This window comes from Aythya fuligula, chromosome 2, assembly GCF_009819795.1.
Source record: "Aythya fuligula isolate bAytFul2 chromosome 2, bAytFul2.pri, whole genome shotgun sequence".
NCBI lineage: Eukaryota > Metazoa > Chordata > Aves > Anseriformes > Anatidae > Aythya > Aythya fuligula.
In genome coordinates this window covers 138,385,764-138,399,347 of record NC_045560.1, presented here as the reverse complement: position 1 = coordinate 138,399,347, position 13,584 = coordinate 138,385,764, and the positions used below count along the sequence as shown (strand labels likewise).

Genomic DNA, 13,584 nt, shown 5'->3' with positions numbered 1-13,584 from the left:
CTTGTGCGACCTCTCTGAACACCACAGCCCCGCGGGCCGTGCAGCCGGGCCGTACAGCGAGACCCTTCCTCGCCTCCCACCGGCCCCAAGCGGGCCCCCGGCTGCTGGGGGAGCCTCGGCGGGGCCGTGCCGGGCTGAGGCGAGGCGAGGCGGTGTCCGAGCCCCGCTCCGCCCCGGCGGAGGGCCGGGCTGCCGCCCACACGGCGAGGCCATGGGGGAGAGCCGGGAGGCGGCCGGGCCGCAGCGGGTAAGGCCGGGCCGGGCCGGGCCGCGGGCGGGCGGCGGGGCCCCGGGGCGGGGCGCTCCGCGTCGCGCTCTCCCCTCAGGGCTCCCCTCAGGGCTCTCCTCGGAGCCCCCCTGGGCCGGGAGCGGGCTCCGAGAGCCCCCCGGAGCCCCCGGGGCAGCGCCGGGCCTGAGGCGTGCGGGGCCGAAGGGTGCCCCCCCCCGTGAGCTTCCCCATCTTGTGTGCCAGCAGCGCTCGAGTTTGTGGGCAAAACTGAAAAATAGTTTTGTTGTTTTGGCTCTAAACATCGGCGTGTTGTGTCCGTGACGGAGGTGGATGCATGCTGGCGTGCCAGAGGCAAACAGAGCCGCGCTGTCCCTTCTGGCGTGCAGATGACCGCACACATCCATCCTTCCTCACGCGCCCTGAGGGTTTCTGCAGGTGTGGCCCATGCCAGCCCTGCCACTGCTTGTCCTTTCCTTCCCTCGCTGTACGCAGTGCAGCAGCGTTTGTTTCTGGCAGCTGCGGAATAACAGGAGTGTGAAATTCTGGTGTTTGTCCAGCAAAGGGCGGATGGTTGAGAGACCGGAGTCTGTCACACGAGGAGGGGGTGCTCCTCGCTCCTACGGCACATGCGGAGTGTTTCCAACACCAGCTGGAGGTGAAGGAAAAGACCAGGACACCGAAAGGAAGCAGAAGTGTACAGGCCTCGTGAATGCTGCCTCCCCTGGTGCTGTGAGCTCTGCTGGGTTCCCCGGCTCAGGATCCCTGGCTGCGATCAGCATGTGCTGACCTCAGGAACCAAAACAGAGGAGGATTTTCCATGAATTTTTATCTGCGTTGTACCATGGGATGCACCAAATTAACAAGCTGGCTAGCTTGCTCTGTGTTACTCTGATACAGTTTTTACCTGGAGGGGTGAAACCCAGAACTGAGAGAGACTGCACTGTGTTGTAGCCACAGGAGCTGCCTGTGAGCTCAGAGATGGAGCATGTGTGCAGAACTCCTCTCTGACCCCAGCAGGGCTTAGATGGTGCGGGAGGTGGATTGAGAGGGAGTTTCCAGCGTGGTGTATTTTCTGTGGGATAACTCTTTCAAAAATTACCACTGTTGTTTAAACTGGTATAACTCCCCAGTTCTGCACCGTGGTCAGAATGGCTCAGGAGCATCAGGGCTTGGGTTAGGGACTGCTAGGCCAGCCTATTAGTCTAAAACATTTGGGGGCAGCCCCCAGGCTGCACAAAAGGCTTTTGCTCAGGAAATCATCGGGCCAGCAAGGGAGGCTCTTGCGGTGTTTCCTGTTACCAGCAGATGGAAGCGCCGGCGGTGGGGCCGGCCCTGAGGACGTCGATTCTCCCCCACGATGCTTTCGGGTCGGCTGCTGCAACCATCTCTGCTTCCTGAGCGATGCAGAGGGGCTTGCACTCTTGTGGTGCTCAGCAGAGACTGCAAGGTGGTGCTTGGAAATTCATCTTGTGTAATTACGCAATATTTAAAAATCACATAAACTGGTAAGGCTAAGGCAGAATGCGCTTCTTGATGTGTTTTCTTTTGGGATTTGCTTTGCAATCCTCCCCAGCAGTGTCAGGAGGATCTGGGAACCACGTCCTGCTGGCTGAACTCGGGATAACCGTGAGCCAGCAGCTCTCGTGGAGGTTGCAACGTGCCGTCTGTCCTCACTGCTCCTGGTGGTGCTCGTCTCCAGCAGGTGCTGGGCAGCACATCGGGCAGGGACACTGCCTGGAGGCAGGGTGGAGGCCGTGCTCGTGGAGGAGGGACCTGAAAGAGTGATGTGTAAGGATGTCTGTGAGGGCAGTGATGCAAAGGGACCCAGCCGAGGTGGCTGTGGAGGTGAGCCCTGAGGAGCAGGCAGGCAGCGCGCTCTCCTTGTTCGACGGCGGCGCGGGTGCAGCCGTGATTTCCTCCTGGCACCACAAAAAGCCCTCTTCTTCTGCACTCAGGTGCCAGATGCTTCCTGGCACCGCTGTGGCTGGCGGGAGGAGAGCTAGTTTAGGCAGAGCAGGGCGGAAAGGCAGCCTGAGCAGGGGCACGGATGGAGGGCAGAGGGGAGAGCACCCCAGGGAAGGGTGATGTGGCCATCCCTGGGGGACAGGTGAGTGTGATACGGGTGGCTTTGAGCTGTATCTTTGGGGCACAGTGAAAAGCAGGGGGTCCGTAAGGGCAGCCCTAACCAGGACTGTGCTTTATCCTCAGAGCTCTTCTCCGAGTGCTGTAGAAAATGGCCTGAAGCCTCACGAGGAGCCTCTCCTCAGAAAAAACCCCCGTCGCTTCGTCATCTTCCCCATCCAGTACCCGGACATATGGAAGATGTACAAACAGGCCCAGGCCTCCTTTTGGACGGCGGAGGAGGTGAGCTCCGGGGCAGTGGGTTGGCACAATACACGTGGTTGCAGTTAATTTTATTTATTTTGGTGTCCCTGCAACGGGGCAGGGCTCCCTTTGCAGACAGTGGAAAGAAAGCTGCTTCTACGAGGTGATTCAGCTCACCTCCGTTAGGTGTTTGGTGAAGGATGGTGATAATCAGGGAAACTTGCTAAAAATGCATATAATTTACTCCCGAGCACCCTGGTTAGATGCTCGTCACCATGTTACGATGCCAGCTGGGAGTTGGGTCATCTCGTTTTCCTTGAGGTCGCTGGTTGGCCAGGCTGAGCTGTACTCAGCTCACTGCACTTGCAGCAATCTTGGTTTCTGAATTTGCATGGATCTAGAGAGACAACCTGCCAGGGGACCAGCTCGTTACAACTCAAAGCTTCTGCATCTTTGCTCATTTGTGAGCAGTGCTCTGCAATTGCTGAGCCCTAAATAGACCAGAAAGCTCCCTGGGATGGCAGCGAGTCGCTGCCTTTACAAGGGTTATTCCATTGCCTGCCGGGGGAGGGAAGCTGTCCTGTGTCAGAAGAGGTTGGTTTAAATAGTTACAAAGCATTCAAACTCCTGCCACATTTCCAAATGAGCTGAAAAGTTAAAAACTGGGTTTGTATACGTGTGTGTTTGTGCACAAGCACACACATCTATTTGTATGTAAATAATACTCGCACACATTCACATATAAAAGTTTTTTAGCCTCACTGTAGTTTTCACATCTGGTCCTACTTAACAGCAGCTGTGTTTCAGAAATCCCTCAAAACAAACAAACAAAGAAAAAAAAGGCCAGTGCAAAGGAACCCTTGTGGTTTTCTCCCGTGGCTAGAGCAAAGTGTCACAGGTGGGAGCCGTTGCGTGGCATTTGCCCAGTGCTGTTCTGGGGCAGGATGGAGGCTGAACACCTGTCAAGGGCAAAAGTGCCCTCAGGGCATCTTTTGGCAGCCCTGGGTCTAGGTTTCTTTCAACACCAGCATTTATTTCTAGTAGACTTTATACATGTCTCAGAGTGAGCTCTTATTAATGTGTTCATACTCCTGCCATTGAGATACTGATGCATCTTGAAACCTGATTTCTTTAGAATTCAGTAGATATTATTTTTATTCCACATTACAGAAGTGTCAACTGCAAAGCAAACACAGGGTGTTAGCGTTGCAGAGGGAGACAGCCCTACTGCAGTACGTCCGCTGTGCTTTGTGTTCACACATATTTAATTCTCTGTGTGCAAAGATTTGAAAGCCAACACCAAAACTCTGCCTCAAATGTTTGTCTAGGCTGCTTTTGTTCTTGCAGAATAACAAGCACAAAATGATGATAATGTGCTTTTTATTTTTATTTTTTCTTTTATTAGGTTGATTTATCAAAGGATCTTCCTCACTGGAACAAGCTAAAAGCAGATGAAAAGTACTTTATCTCTCACGTTCTGGCCTTTTTTGCAGCCAGCGACGGAATTGTAAATGAAAACCTGGTGAGAAAGCTTTACAGCTTGAATACTGACTCGTTTTATTAGCTGTTGCTTTTTCCTTTTTTCTGATGTTAATGCATTAGTCAGTTAAATGTGCATATTTGCTTCTCATCATCCCACCTTTGCCAAGGGAAATAAGCAGCTGGTTTTGCTGGGCCAGGTGCCTGAGTTTTGTTGGATCAACTGTTGTCAGCGAGACTCCAAATCATGTCACTGCAAAACGTGTCTTACATCACAGTTTATTTTTTTAACGATGAACAGAAAGTGAGGCTTCATTCAGCCTGAGGTTCTTACTGAGGTTATTGTGCTCTTTCCGTCCTGTGTGTGTGTGCCACCACGCTTCACTGCTCTTGTCCACACGACAAGCAGAGCAGATGTGTTTACTTCGAGCTAGCTTTCTCTGTTTGCTCCTGCACCACACCTGTCCTATTGACAGACCTGTTCAGAGTAGGGCTGAATTGCTCCCATCCCTTCTGTGTGGCAGCTATTATTGTCTCTCCTAGCAGGCTTGAAGAGCTGTCAGATGTGGCTGGTTTTACTGTGCTCACGGTCCTGCTTTTTGGTGTTGGTAGGTGGCACGCTTTAGCCAGGAGGTGCAGATCCCAGAAGCTCGTTGTTTCTATGGCTTTCAGATTCTCATTGAGAACGTTCACTCGGAGATGTACAGCTTGCTTATAGACACTTACATCAAAGATCCTGAGAAAAGGTAAATCTCTCAATGTGCTGAGACGTGGGAAATCTTTTCTCTAGCCCAGTGGCACCGTGGTTGGGCAGCAGCAGCTGCCTTCTGTTCCACACTGACTTCCTGGGGGGGTTAGGGACAGTTGCTTGAAGCTTTCCAAGCCTGCAGTCCTGGGACCAGAGCCTGTGCTTGGGACAGTTGTCCAGTTCTTTCTGTGTTATCAGGAGAGATGAGGTTTAGCTCCTTGAGGAGGAACTGGCTGCCACCTGGCTTGAAATCTGAGAGCCAGCTTGGTCTGGTGGGTGGGCACCCTGGGGTAGGAAGTTTGGGTTCACTTCCATCTCTGCAGCTCACCTCCTCTGGGGCCTTGGCTGTGCCATTTTCTGCACGTCTGCCTCCCTGTGCTCTTGTTTCAGAGATGCTCAGCCCTCTGGGGTAGGAGTTGTTACTTGGGTCAGTTCAGAGCCTAGCACAATGGGTTCCACTGCCTGGTGGAGACAACCAGGAGAGATTTACATAAATCCCTTCTTTGCATTATTATTCTGATGTTTTCTTTGTTTTCTTCTACAGGGATTACTTATTTAATGCCATTGAAACAATGCCTTGTGTCAAGAAGAAAGCAGACTGGGCTCTGAAGTGGGCTGAAGACAGAGAATCCACTTTTGGTGTGTATCTTCTTAAAAACTTGTTTCTGTTGAATGTCCCAAACTAATTGTACGGGAGTGAGCTGCACCCCTGAAATGCGAAATGAAATTCTCCAGATGGCCTAGTGGCTCTGGTCTGACGAAAGAGCTAGAACTAACTTTGAGTGAGCAATTAGATTTTCATCTTCAGACAGAACAATACATTAATGGCAGTGCCCACTGGAATCTTGCTATGAAAAGTGCCCGTGGGTTTCTCTGTCTTTTTGTTTTCCTCATACCCAACGACCCTGGCTTCTTCAGTTTTTGCTGGTGGCTCTTGTTTTCTAGAACTTTTGATGGTCTCTTCCAGTTGGTTCCCGTTTTGTACTCCAGTGTTCAGAACTGGACAGCTGAAGCCTTGCAAGCCCATTTTTTTTTTGTGTGCATGTTCATACAGACAAATTCCTGTGTGATGTTCACCTTTTTTCCAACATGATGACTGAGCCTGGGCAAAAAAGGATTCAGGAATCATCTCTCTCGAGCATTTCTGGCTTGCTGTTGTGACCAGGCTTCCAGTTACTGTATCTCCTCTCAGAGTTGAGAGTAAAGTCAAACTTTATTCTAATTTTTTAAAGTACGTTTCTACTCTTCTGTATTTTCTATCTTACTGAGAAAATTACCCAAATGTAAAACATTCTGGAAGCCCAGGCCTTAAAATTAAATATTATGAGATATATTGTTTAAAAGCAGCATGGCTTACTTAGTGTTTCCTTCCAGAGTGGCCTTCAGCAGGGTCTCCACAGCTTTGGCTGCTTTCTTACGCTGAGGGCTCAGTTGCTGTGTTTGTTCTGCGGACTCTTGGCCTCCCAGCCTGTGCAAACATGACGTGGTGCTGCTGACAGGAGGTTTAGTTTCAGCACAACTCATTTATGTGATCGTTAGTCAGGTGGAATGTGGCAAAAAACACGTGGTTTTTGGTATTGTGCTTCATTAAATTGTATGACCAGTCTTCCTCCCCTCCTGGGTGGAACTGACTTAGGAGGTTTTTGGTGTTGTCAGATAAATTCTTTCCCTAGTAGCTTCTGCAGTACTTTTGTACCCGTTGCTCTTCGTGTTTTTCTCCTAACCTGAATTTCTTCAGATAAGCCAGCAGATGGCATTCACATCTTGTTTGAAGAAGTGCGATGTCTGGAATTTGGGGGATTATGATTATTTTAAACAAAAAGCTACACAGTTCTCACTGGGAAAAGGCACCAGTATTTAATGCAAAATGTCTTAATGTTGGAATATACTCGGGGAGCTTTTGGAGGTGTTTAAAATAGGGTACACGCAGTGACGTGTCTTCAGCAAACACTCAGATGGTCTCGTAGTCTGAGGAAACTAATTCCTGTAGAGAACAGGGAGAACTGGGACCAGTAATGCTGTGATTTCCTTGGTTGAAAGGTGGGATACGAGTAGTTTATGACTGGGTGAAGGGTTTTTCTGTGCCTTTATTTTAAAGGAGACAGGCTTCTCCCAGTTCTGTATGTTAGTTACACGGCCATTGCCCTGCCTCTTAGGAGAGAGAGAAAGCAATGCTAAGATCTTGGCCACTTTGGCGACTTTTGTTCTTTCCCTTTTGACTTTTTTTTTTTTTTGTGGCAGTTTCAGAGCCTGCTCAGTTTTTCCTGTTCTGCTGGGCTTGCCTGTGGTTCAGTGCCGTTGAGAGGGTTGACCTCTGTGCCTCGGGGTCTGCTGGAGGATGTGGTCGGGCACAGCACCTGCTGGATGTGCAGTCAGTGCACATCCCTCCCCTTCAGCATGGGGCTGGCTGATGCTCCTGCTGACGAGCAACACGCCCTTTCATGTCTAACCGAAAATGTGTCGTGTTGAACAGGTGAGAGAGTCGTTGCCTTTGCTGCAGTCGAAGGCATCTTCTTCTCGGGCTCGTTTGCTGCTATCTTTTGGCTGAAGAAGAGGGGCCTGATGCCTGGACTGACTTTCTCCAATGAACTCATTAGCAGAGATGAGGTAACGTGTCATATGGGAAAGGGCAGAACTGTATTTCCTAAAGATCCCATACTTTTGCTGGAGCAGGTCATGTCTGTGGCAGCAGGTAGGTTTGGGAGGAAGCCGAAGAGCAGAAAGGGGACAAAGCAGCTGAGTGGGGGCAGAGGCAGTGGCTGGGCAGGAACCAGTCCAAAAGAGAATCCAGCAGTAAGTAGGGGATGCGATTCTGGGTGTGACAGAGCCCTTCTAATGCCGGCAGTGCGGGAGGGTAAGGAGGTGGCAGAAGTCTGAGTGTGCTCTCTGATAGCCAGTTCTTTCTACAGCCTGATAAAGGAACTGCACAGGCTAGGAAGTTTGGATGCCTGTGAAGGATCAGGCTCTTCCCAGAATATGCATTCAATGTCTGCATGCGATGGGAGTGCTTCTTAGCTGGAGATGTGATGTGTCTGGGGGGCTGCATGTCAGCACGCTGACTCTGGCAGGTCATTTCCCCACAAGTTCCCTGTCTTTTCACCGTTTCCTGGACTGCTGTCGGCCAGATGGCAGCAGTTCCTTGTGGCTGAGGCCTGGTTTAAAAAAAAAACAAACAGCAACCAACCAAACAATTCTTCAGCCTTTATTTCCTTGTGTCTTCTGTTTCCGTGAGTCATCACGAGCTGATCCATTCAGAAGAGGATGTACTTCCTAGAAAGGTGACTTGCAGCTGAATGGGATGAATGTTCCCCTTTACAGCAGCGTAGCTGTACTTCTCTGCAGTGTTGAGCACAGAAAGATGTAGGGGTTTGGGGGCTTCACTGCCACATTTCCACCTGCATAGCTGTTAATTGTGAAGAGTAAGGCATGGCGCACACAACACCTGCATCAAACAACAGGAAATACTGCTACAAAAGAAGTGGCAGTGAAAGAATCTACACTGGGAAACCGCAGCATGAGCTGTACACCTGAACAGATCCGTGGTTAATGCTCAGTATGGTTTTTGAGCTGCAGGCTCTGCTCCCAGGCTCTCTGAGCTGCTGCATCTCTGATCTTAGAGGTGCCAAGCTGCTGGAAGCAGAGCATGCTGAAGCCAGTCACCTTTTGCATCCCGCTGGTGATGCTGCCCTGGATGAGGCCCTGGGAGGCCCTGCAGCCAGCAGCCAGTGCTGTCCCTAGCAGGGGAGTATTTCCCAAATCACATTTGCTTCGTTGCTACATGGCATCTACAAATCTGTAGATGTTGTAGTAGCAAATCCCTCACACTCACTGCGTGTTGTGTGGGGAGGTGATTTGTTAATCTTGGATGTGATGACTCTAATCCGAGTCCACTTTTTTGAAAATGCTGTAAGGAGAAGCAAGGGAAGCTACTAAAAACTTAAAATAATTATTTCTGTACAAGTATCTCAGAGTAGAGAACAGATCAGTGGTTTACACTGACTGAGATACTTTTGCAGGTCCTGATGTGCAGGAGTCTTTCTGCAAAAGCATCTCTGGTGAGAGGCAGGAACCGAGCAGGGCTCTGTGTAGAACCGTGAGCAGTAGAGGGGCTCCCAAACTGTTACCAGACTGGAGGAAGGTGTTTGCTGGTTGTTACTTTGCATGTGTTGGATTTAGGTGTTAGTGTCTGTGCTGTAACCCAGAAGAGCCCTCGTGGGTCTGCTGCACGCAGGGACATTGAGACTGTCAAGAAGCAAGAGGCTAGGAAGCTTAAACCTGAACGAGGCTACCTCTAAATAAGAGTAAGCCATGTGAAGGAGGGAAAAACTGTCTTTTTGTTGTTGTTCTCTGTTATTTCAGGGCCTACACTGTGACTTTGCTTGTCTAATGTTCCATTATTTAGTGAACAGACCGTCAGAAGAGAGGGTCCGGGAGATCATCGTTAACGCTGTTGAAATTGAGCAGGTAAGCCTGGCTAGGACGGCGTGGGGTGCAGCATGGGAGGCACTGTATGTGCAGAAATACATTAACCTCTAACTTCTGAAATTCCATATGGAATGCTTGGATCCCTGATGCGTTATACCACCCTTTCCATCTTCCTTAAATGTGGCACGAAAAGGCAGAGACTTTCTGATACAGTTGCCAGGTAACTGAGAAGCTGAAGCTGGCAGGCTGCTTTCCCCTTAATGACAAAAAAAAAGAAAAAAAATTTAAAAAGAATAAAGGATTCTCTCTTAGAGAAGAGTTTGTGTACCTCTGTCCTTTCAGGATGTTTTTCTTACCCTACTCATGCACAGACCTGTTTGTCCCCAGTGAGAGCACAAGGTCTGCTCCGGCCACGTGTTTGAACCTGGTGCTGTGTCATAACTTTTTTCAGAATTGCTGTTTGTTCACAGAAAGTCCTCCCCATCTCTGCATTGCTGATTTTTCCCTGCATTGCTGAGTGTTTTGCAGGACTGTAATTTACCCTGTCTTTTCTGTTGTGATCTAACTACTGTGATGACGATGAATGCCCCAGCACGGCCTTACAACACTGGCAGGTCCTGCATCAGTGCCTAAACACATCCGTGGCTGAGTTCAGTGCTCATATATCACTATCCTCTCTGATTTATCATTCCATAATGGCTGGAAACCAAGGAAAACCGGGGATTTCTGGATCTATTCCTGCTCCCTCTAGTATGGTGTGTAGGTTTTATTGAACTTGGAACTCAAGCACTGTCTGAAGCTTGGGATCTTATGGGAGGGGGGAAAGGAAGATGGCAGTAACAAAAAATTCTTGTACTTTTTCCAGAAAAATGTGCTAAAAATAAAGGAAGATACAAGCAACTACTGAAAACAGAAGACACTTGTTGAGTTTAGTGATGCAAGTTATTTATTCAGACAACTGCCAGGGGAGCCTGGAATATCACAAATTGTGTTGCTGTGAAACACAGGTGTCTTCTTTCCTTTTCCCATCTTAAATTGCATTTCTCTAAATGCCATCTGTATTTTAACTTCCAGGAGTTCCTAACAGAGGCGTTACCTGTCGGTCTGATCGGAATGAACTGCACTCTGATGAAACAATATATTGAGTTTGTCGCAGACCGGTTGCTAATGGAGCTTGGGTTCTCAAAGGTAAGAGAAGAAATTGCCAGAACTGCTGGCCTGCTAGAACAGCCCAGGAAAGCTGTCAGCACAGAGCACTTTGTTAGCGTGCCTGGGAGCAGGTCACATTTAGAACTTGCGCTTTCATGGAGTGACAGCCGAAACCACAACATTAATATATGTGCTTCCCTATTTAAAAGAGCAAGAACAATTTAGGCCATTGTTTCTCTCCAGCTGCTCTGCAGGTTTGTAATGGGAAACTTTTGCTGCGCTCGAGTGCTGCAGTCCTAGAAGGCTCACAAGCACCTTGCACAGGTTAACTTTGCCAAGCTGCTGTGGAGTGACAGTACTGAAGTAGCTTACAGAAGTGCTCATAAATTCTGCAGCATTAATATGAGGGATGATCTGCTTTGAAAGGCTTTGACTTGTTGTTGTTAAGCATCGTTACCCTTTCAGAATCACCAGTGCAATAATGTTTACTTTCCCCAGGTCTTTCATGCAGAAAATCCTTTTGATTTCATGGAGAATATTTCTCTGGAAGGAAAAACAAATTTCTTTGAGAAGCGGGTTTCAGAATATCAACGTTTTGCTGTTATGGCAGAAACAATGGACAACGTTTTCACTCTGGATGCAGATTTTTGATGCCTTGGCAAACTAACGGTTTGGGTGACAGTTTCCCCATCTCATTTTCTGCTGTGAAGTTATCTCCATTTCCTCTGTTGGAGTTGGAGGCTACTAGGATTTTTTCCTGGGTTTTCATGTTGTTTGTTGGAAGAGGAAATACTTCTTGCTCTGTGTCATTAAAAAAAAAAAAAAAGGGGGTCCTTTTTTAAAAAATTTATATGGCTTTTTAAAAGGATGTCCTTTTTAAGGTTCCCTTGATCCATCTGCTGTAATTGCTGTCTTTTAAGATGACCTGGATGCTATTACTTTTTTAAGACTTCAGTAGCGTTTTAAGAAAGCAAGCTGTATATTTACCTTACGTTATGGTGTTCTGCTCTGAAAACCAGGTGAGGTATCACTCTGTGTATATATGTTGATGTAAGTTATTTTTGTGGTTTCTCTTTTCATGTTTATAGATCTGACTGAGAGTAAAAGCTCTTCACTTTTAAGTGAATCCAAGAAGACATTAGTTGAAAAGTACGAACTACAAAATCTTATTACACCCAGGGATACGGTTTGATCTCTGCAAAAACCTGGGTTTTGTCTGAGACAGTTTTTACTCTGCAAACCTGATGGCTGTCAGTAGGAGTTTAAATCACATACATATGATCTTTATATTGCAGCTGTTACTAAGCACGTCAGTGGACCTTGAATGGCCTTGAAAACGCAAGCCTTTTAGTAGAGGAGAAAAAAACACATCCTGTAGTTTGGCTTGTGCTGCCTGGTTTTCCTTGCTTCTCTAAACAAGTGCCTTATTCAGCAGGCTGTAGTTGTGCTGGGCTGCGTGACAGAACGGTGAGCTCTGGGTGTTGTCTGTCTTCTCCCTATTGTGCCGGGTGATTTGGTATTTTCCCCTTCTCAGTTTCACCTGTGCATGGATGGGAGTGCGAAGGCATCTCATTCCAAGGGACTGCCTTGAGGTGTTACAGGCATATCCCTGAGCTGTGAGGAAGCACCGGTAATGCACTGAGGTACTTCAGGTTGCGTGTTGAATGTGAACCATGGAAAGTATTGGCACAGAAGAGCTTCTGGAGTAAGGTATTAAACCTTTCAAAAGCAGATCTTGAAGTAGTGTATTAGCAGCCTCACAAAGGACTGCTCTTTGGTTTTTGGTGCATGCCCAAAAACTTCTTCAATTTTTTGATACCACATGCAGAGAATAGAGCAGTTTAAGAAAACCTCAATATACTGCAGTGATAGTTGGGATGTAAGGAATAGTGTTGACTTGGAGGTGGATTATCTACAAATAGGCTCTTTTTTTTCCCAAAGATTAAGTAAATGTTCATGAGCTAGACAAAGAATTCTGCTTTATTAAACACAAACGTTTTTCCATAATGTTTAGTGATTTGTATGAGAGCTTTTTAAGTCTTCCCTACTGTTACGAGCATCTTGTGCTGCTTTCAATATGCCTGGCGTGAGCTGAGCTGACATCAGTTACTGCTGGTGGGGTGGTTACAAGGGTTATTGCCCTGCCATAGCCCTGAGTAGTGGAGTTCCACGAAATGGGTTCACTGCATTACCATAGTTCCTAGTGAGCGATTGCCTCTGCTGTGAAGACAAGCAGCAAAAGCGACTTTTTGTTTGATCTCACTAAAAGATCATGGAGTACGGAGTGAGTACGCAATCAGTGCAGCTTTTTTTTTTTAATTCCATGAGCAGAACCTGCTTCATTTACCATAAAATCCTTGCGGGGGAAGGGGGAGATGTGGAAGATATAGAGAAAAGCTGGAGCTGTTGTCGCTAAGAAATGTCCTACAACTGCGAGAGAAGTGTGGACTCTGGCGAGGAAATCCAGCACCTTTTGCAAATACTGTTCATGGGAGACAAAATGCTGTAAGTGGGTCTGTTGTTGGAGGAGTGGAACCTGGTTTTATGTCACTAAAAGTAATAAAAAGCATTTGTTTTGAGCGTTGTGAATTAAGATGGGAGTATACAAACTGTTCAAATTTGGAACTGTTACATGCTCAGGTTCTCTAAATGTACTTGAGATACCAAAGTGGTCATAACTCCCCTGCCTTCCCCCCGCTGGGTGTAAAATAGTTCTGTAGTTTCAATAAAACTTGAACATGGAGAGGAACGTGCCGTTGTCTAGTTGTGTGCTTTATTGTGGAGCCTAAAATGGTAAAATTAGGTCATGCCAGAGAAACTTCGTGTTCATAGATTTTGGTTTCTGGGAGGAAGATGTGTGTTCTGGGGCATGGGCTTCACAGTCTAGGGAACAAACACATTTTATTTTATTTTATTTTTTTCCCCTGGAATTTTCTACGTTAAGAGTAAGTCTCCTGGGAGTCCTTTGGGTTCCCCCTTGGGTGGCTGGGAAAGCTTTTTTGCTTGTTTGGGGTAAAACATCTGCAGCTCTGGAGGCAAAGATGTGGCTGGGTCAGAGGGACCTCACTGCTAGATGGAGACACAGCTGTTCAGAAACCTCCTGGAAAGATGATCCCAGTTTTTACCACCCAAAACTCCTCATTTTCCTTCAAGCAGAGGAACATGGGTGGCAGGAAAAGGGACGGATTGATCAGCAATAGCCACAAGTGCTTAACAAAAGCTGCCGGTG

General features: G+C 47.8%; 1 protein-coding gene across 1 annotated transcript; it reads left to right on the top strand.

Annotated features, from left to right (window-relative positions):
- Nucleotides 1–187: 187 nt before the first annotated feature.
- Nucleotides 188–13,104, top strand: RRM2B (ribonucleotide reductase regulatory TP53 inducible subunit M2B). Its single transcript, XM_032182044.1, has 9 exons — nt 188–247; nt 2,438–2,593; nt 3,960–4,076; nt 4,646–4,779; nt 5,326–5,420; nt 7,255–7,388; nt 9,141–9,245; nt 10,281–10,394; nt 10,854–13,104. The coding sequence occupies exons 1-9, from the start codon at nt 212–214 to the stop codon at nt 11,004–11,006; spliced, it is 1,044 nt and encodes a 347-aa protein (XP_032037935.1). The 5' UTR covers nt 188–211; the 3' UTR covers nt 11,007–13,104.
- Nucleotides 13,105–13,584: the final 480 nt, after the last annotated feature.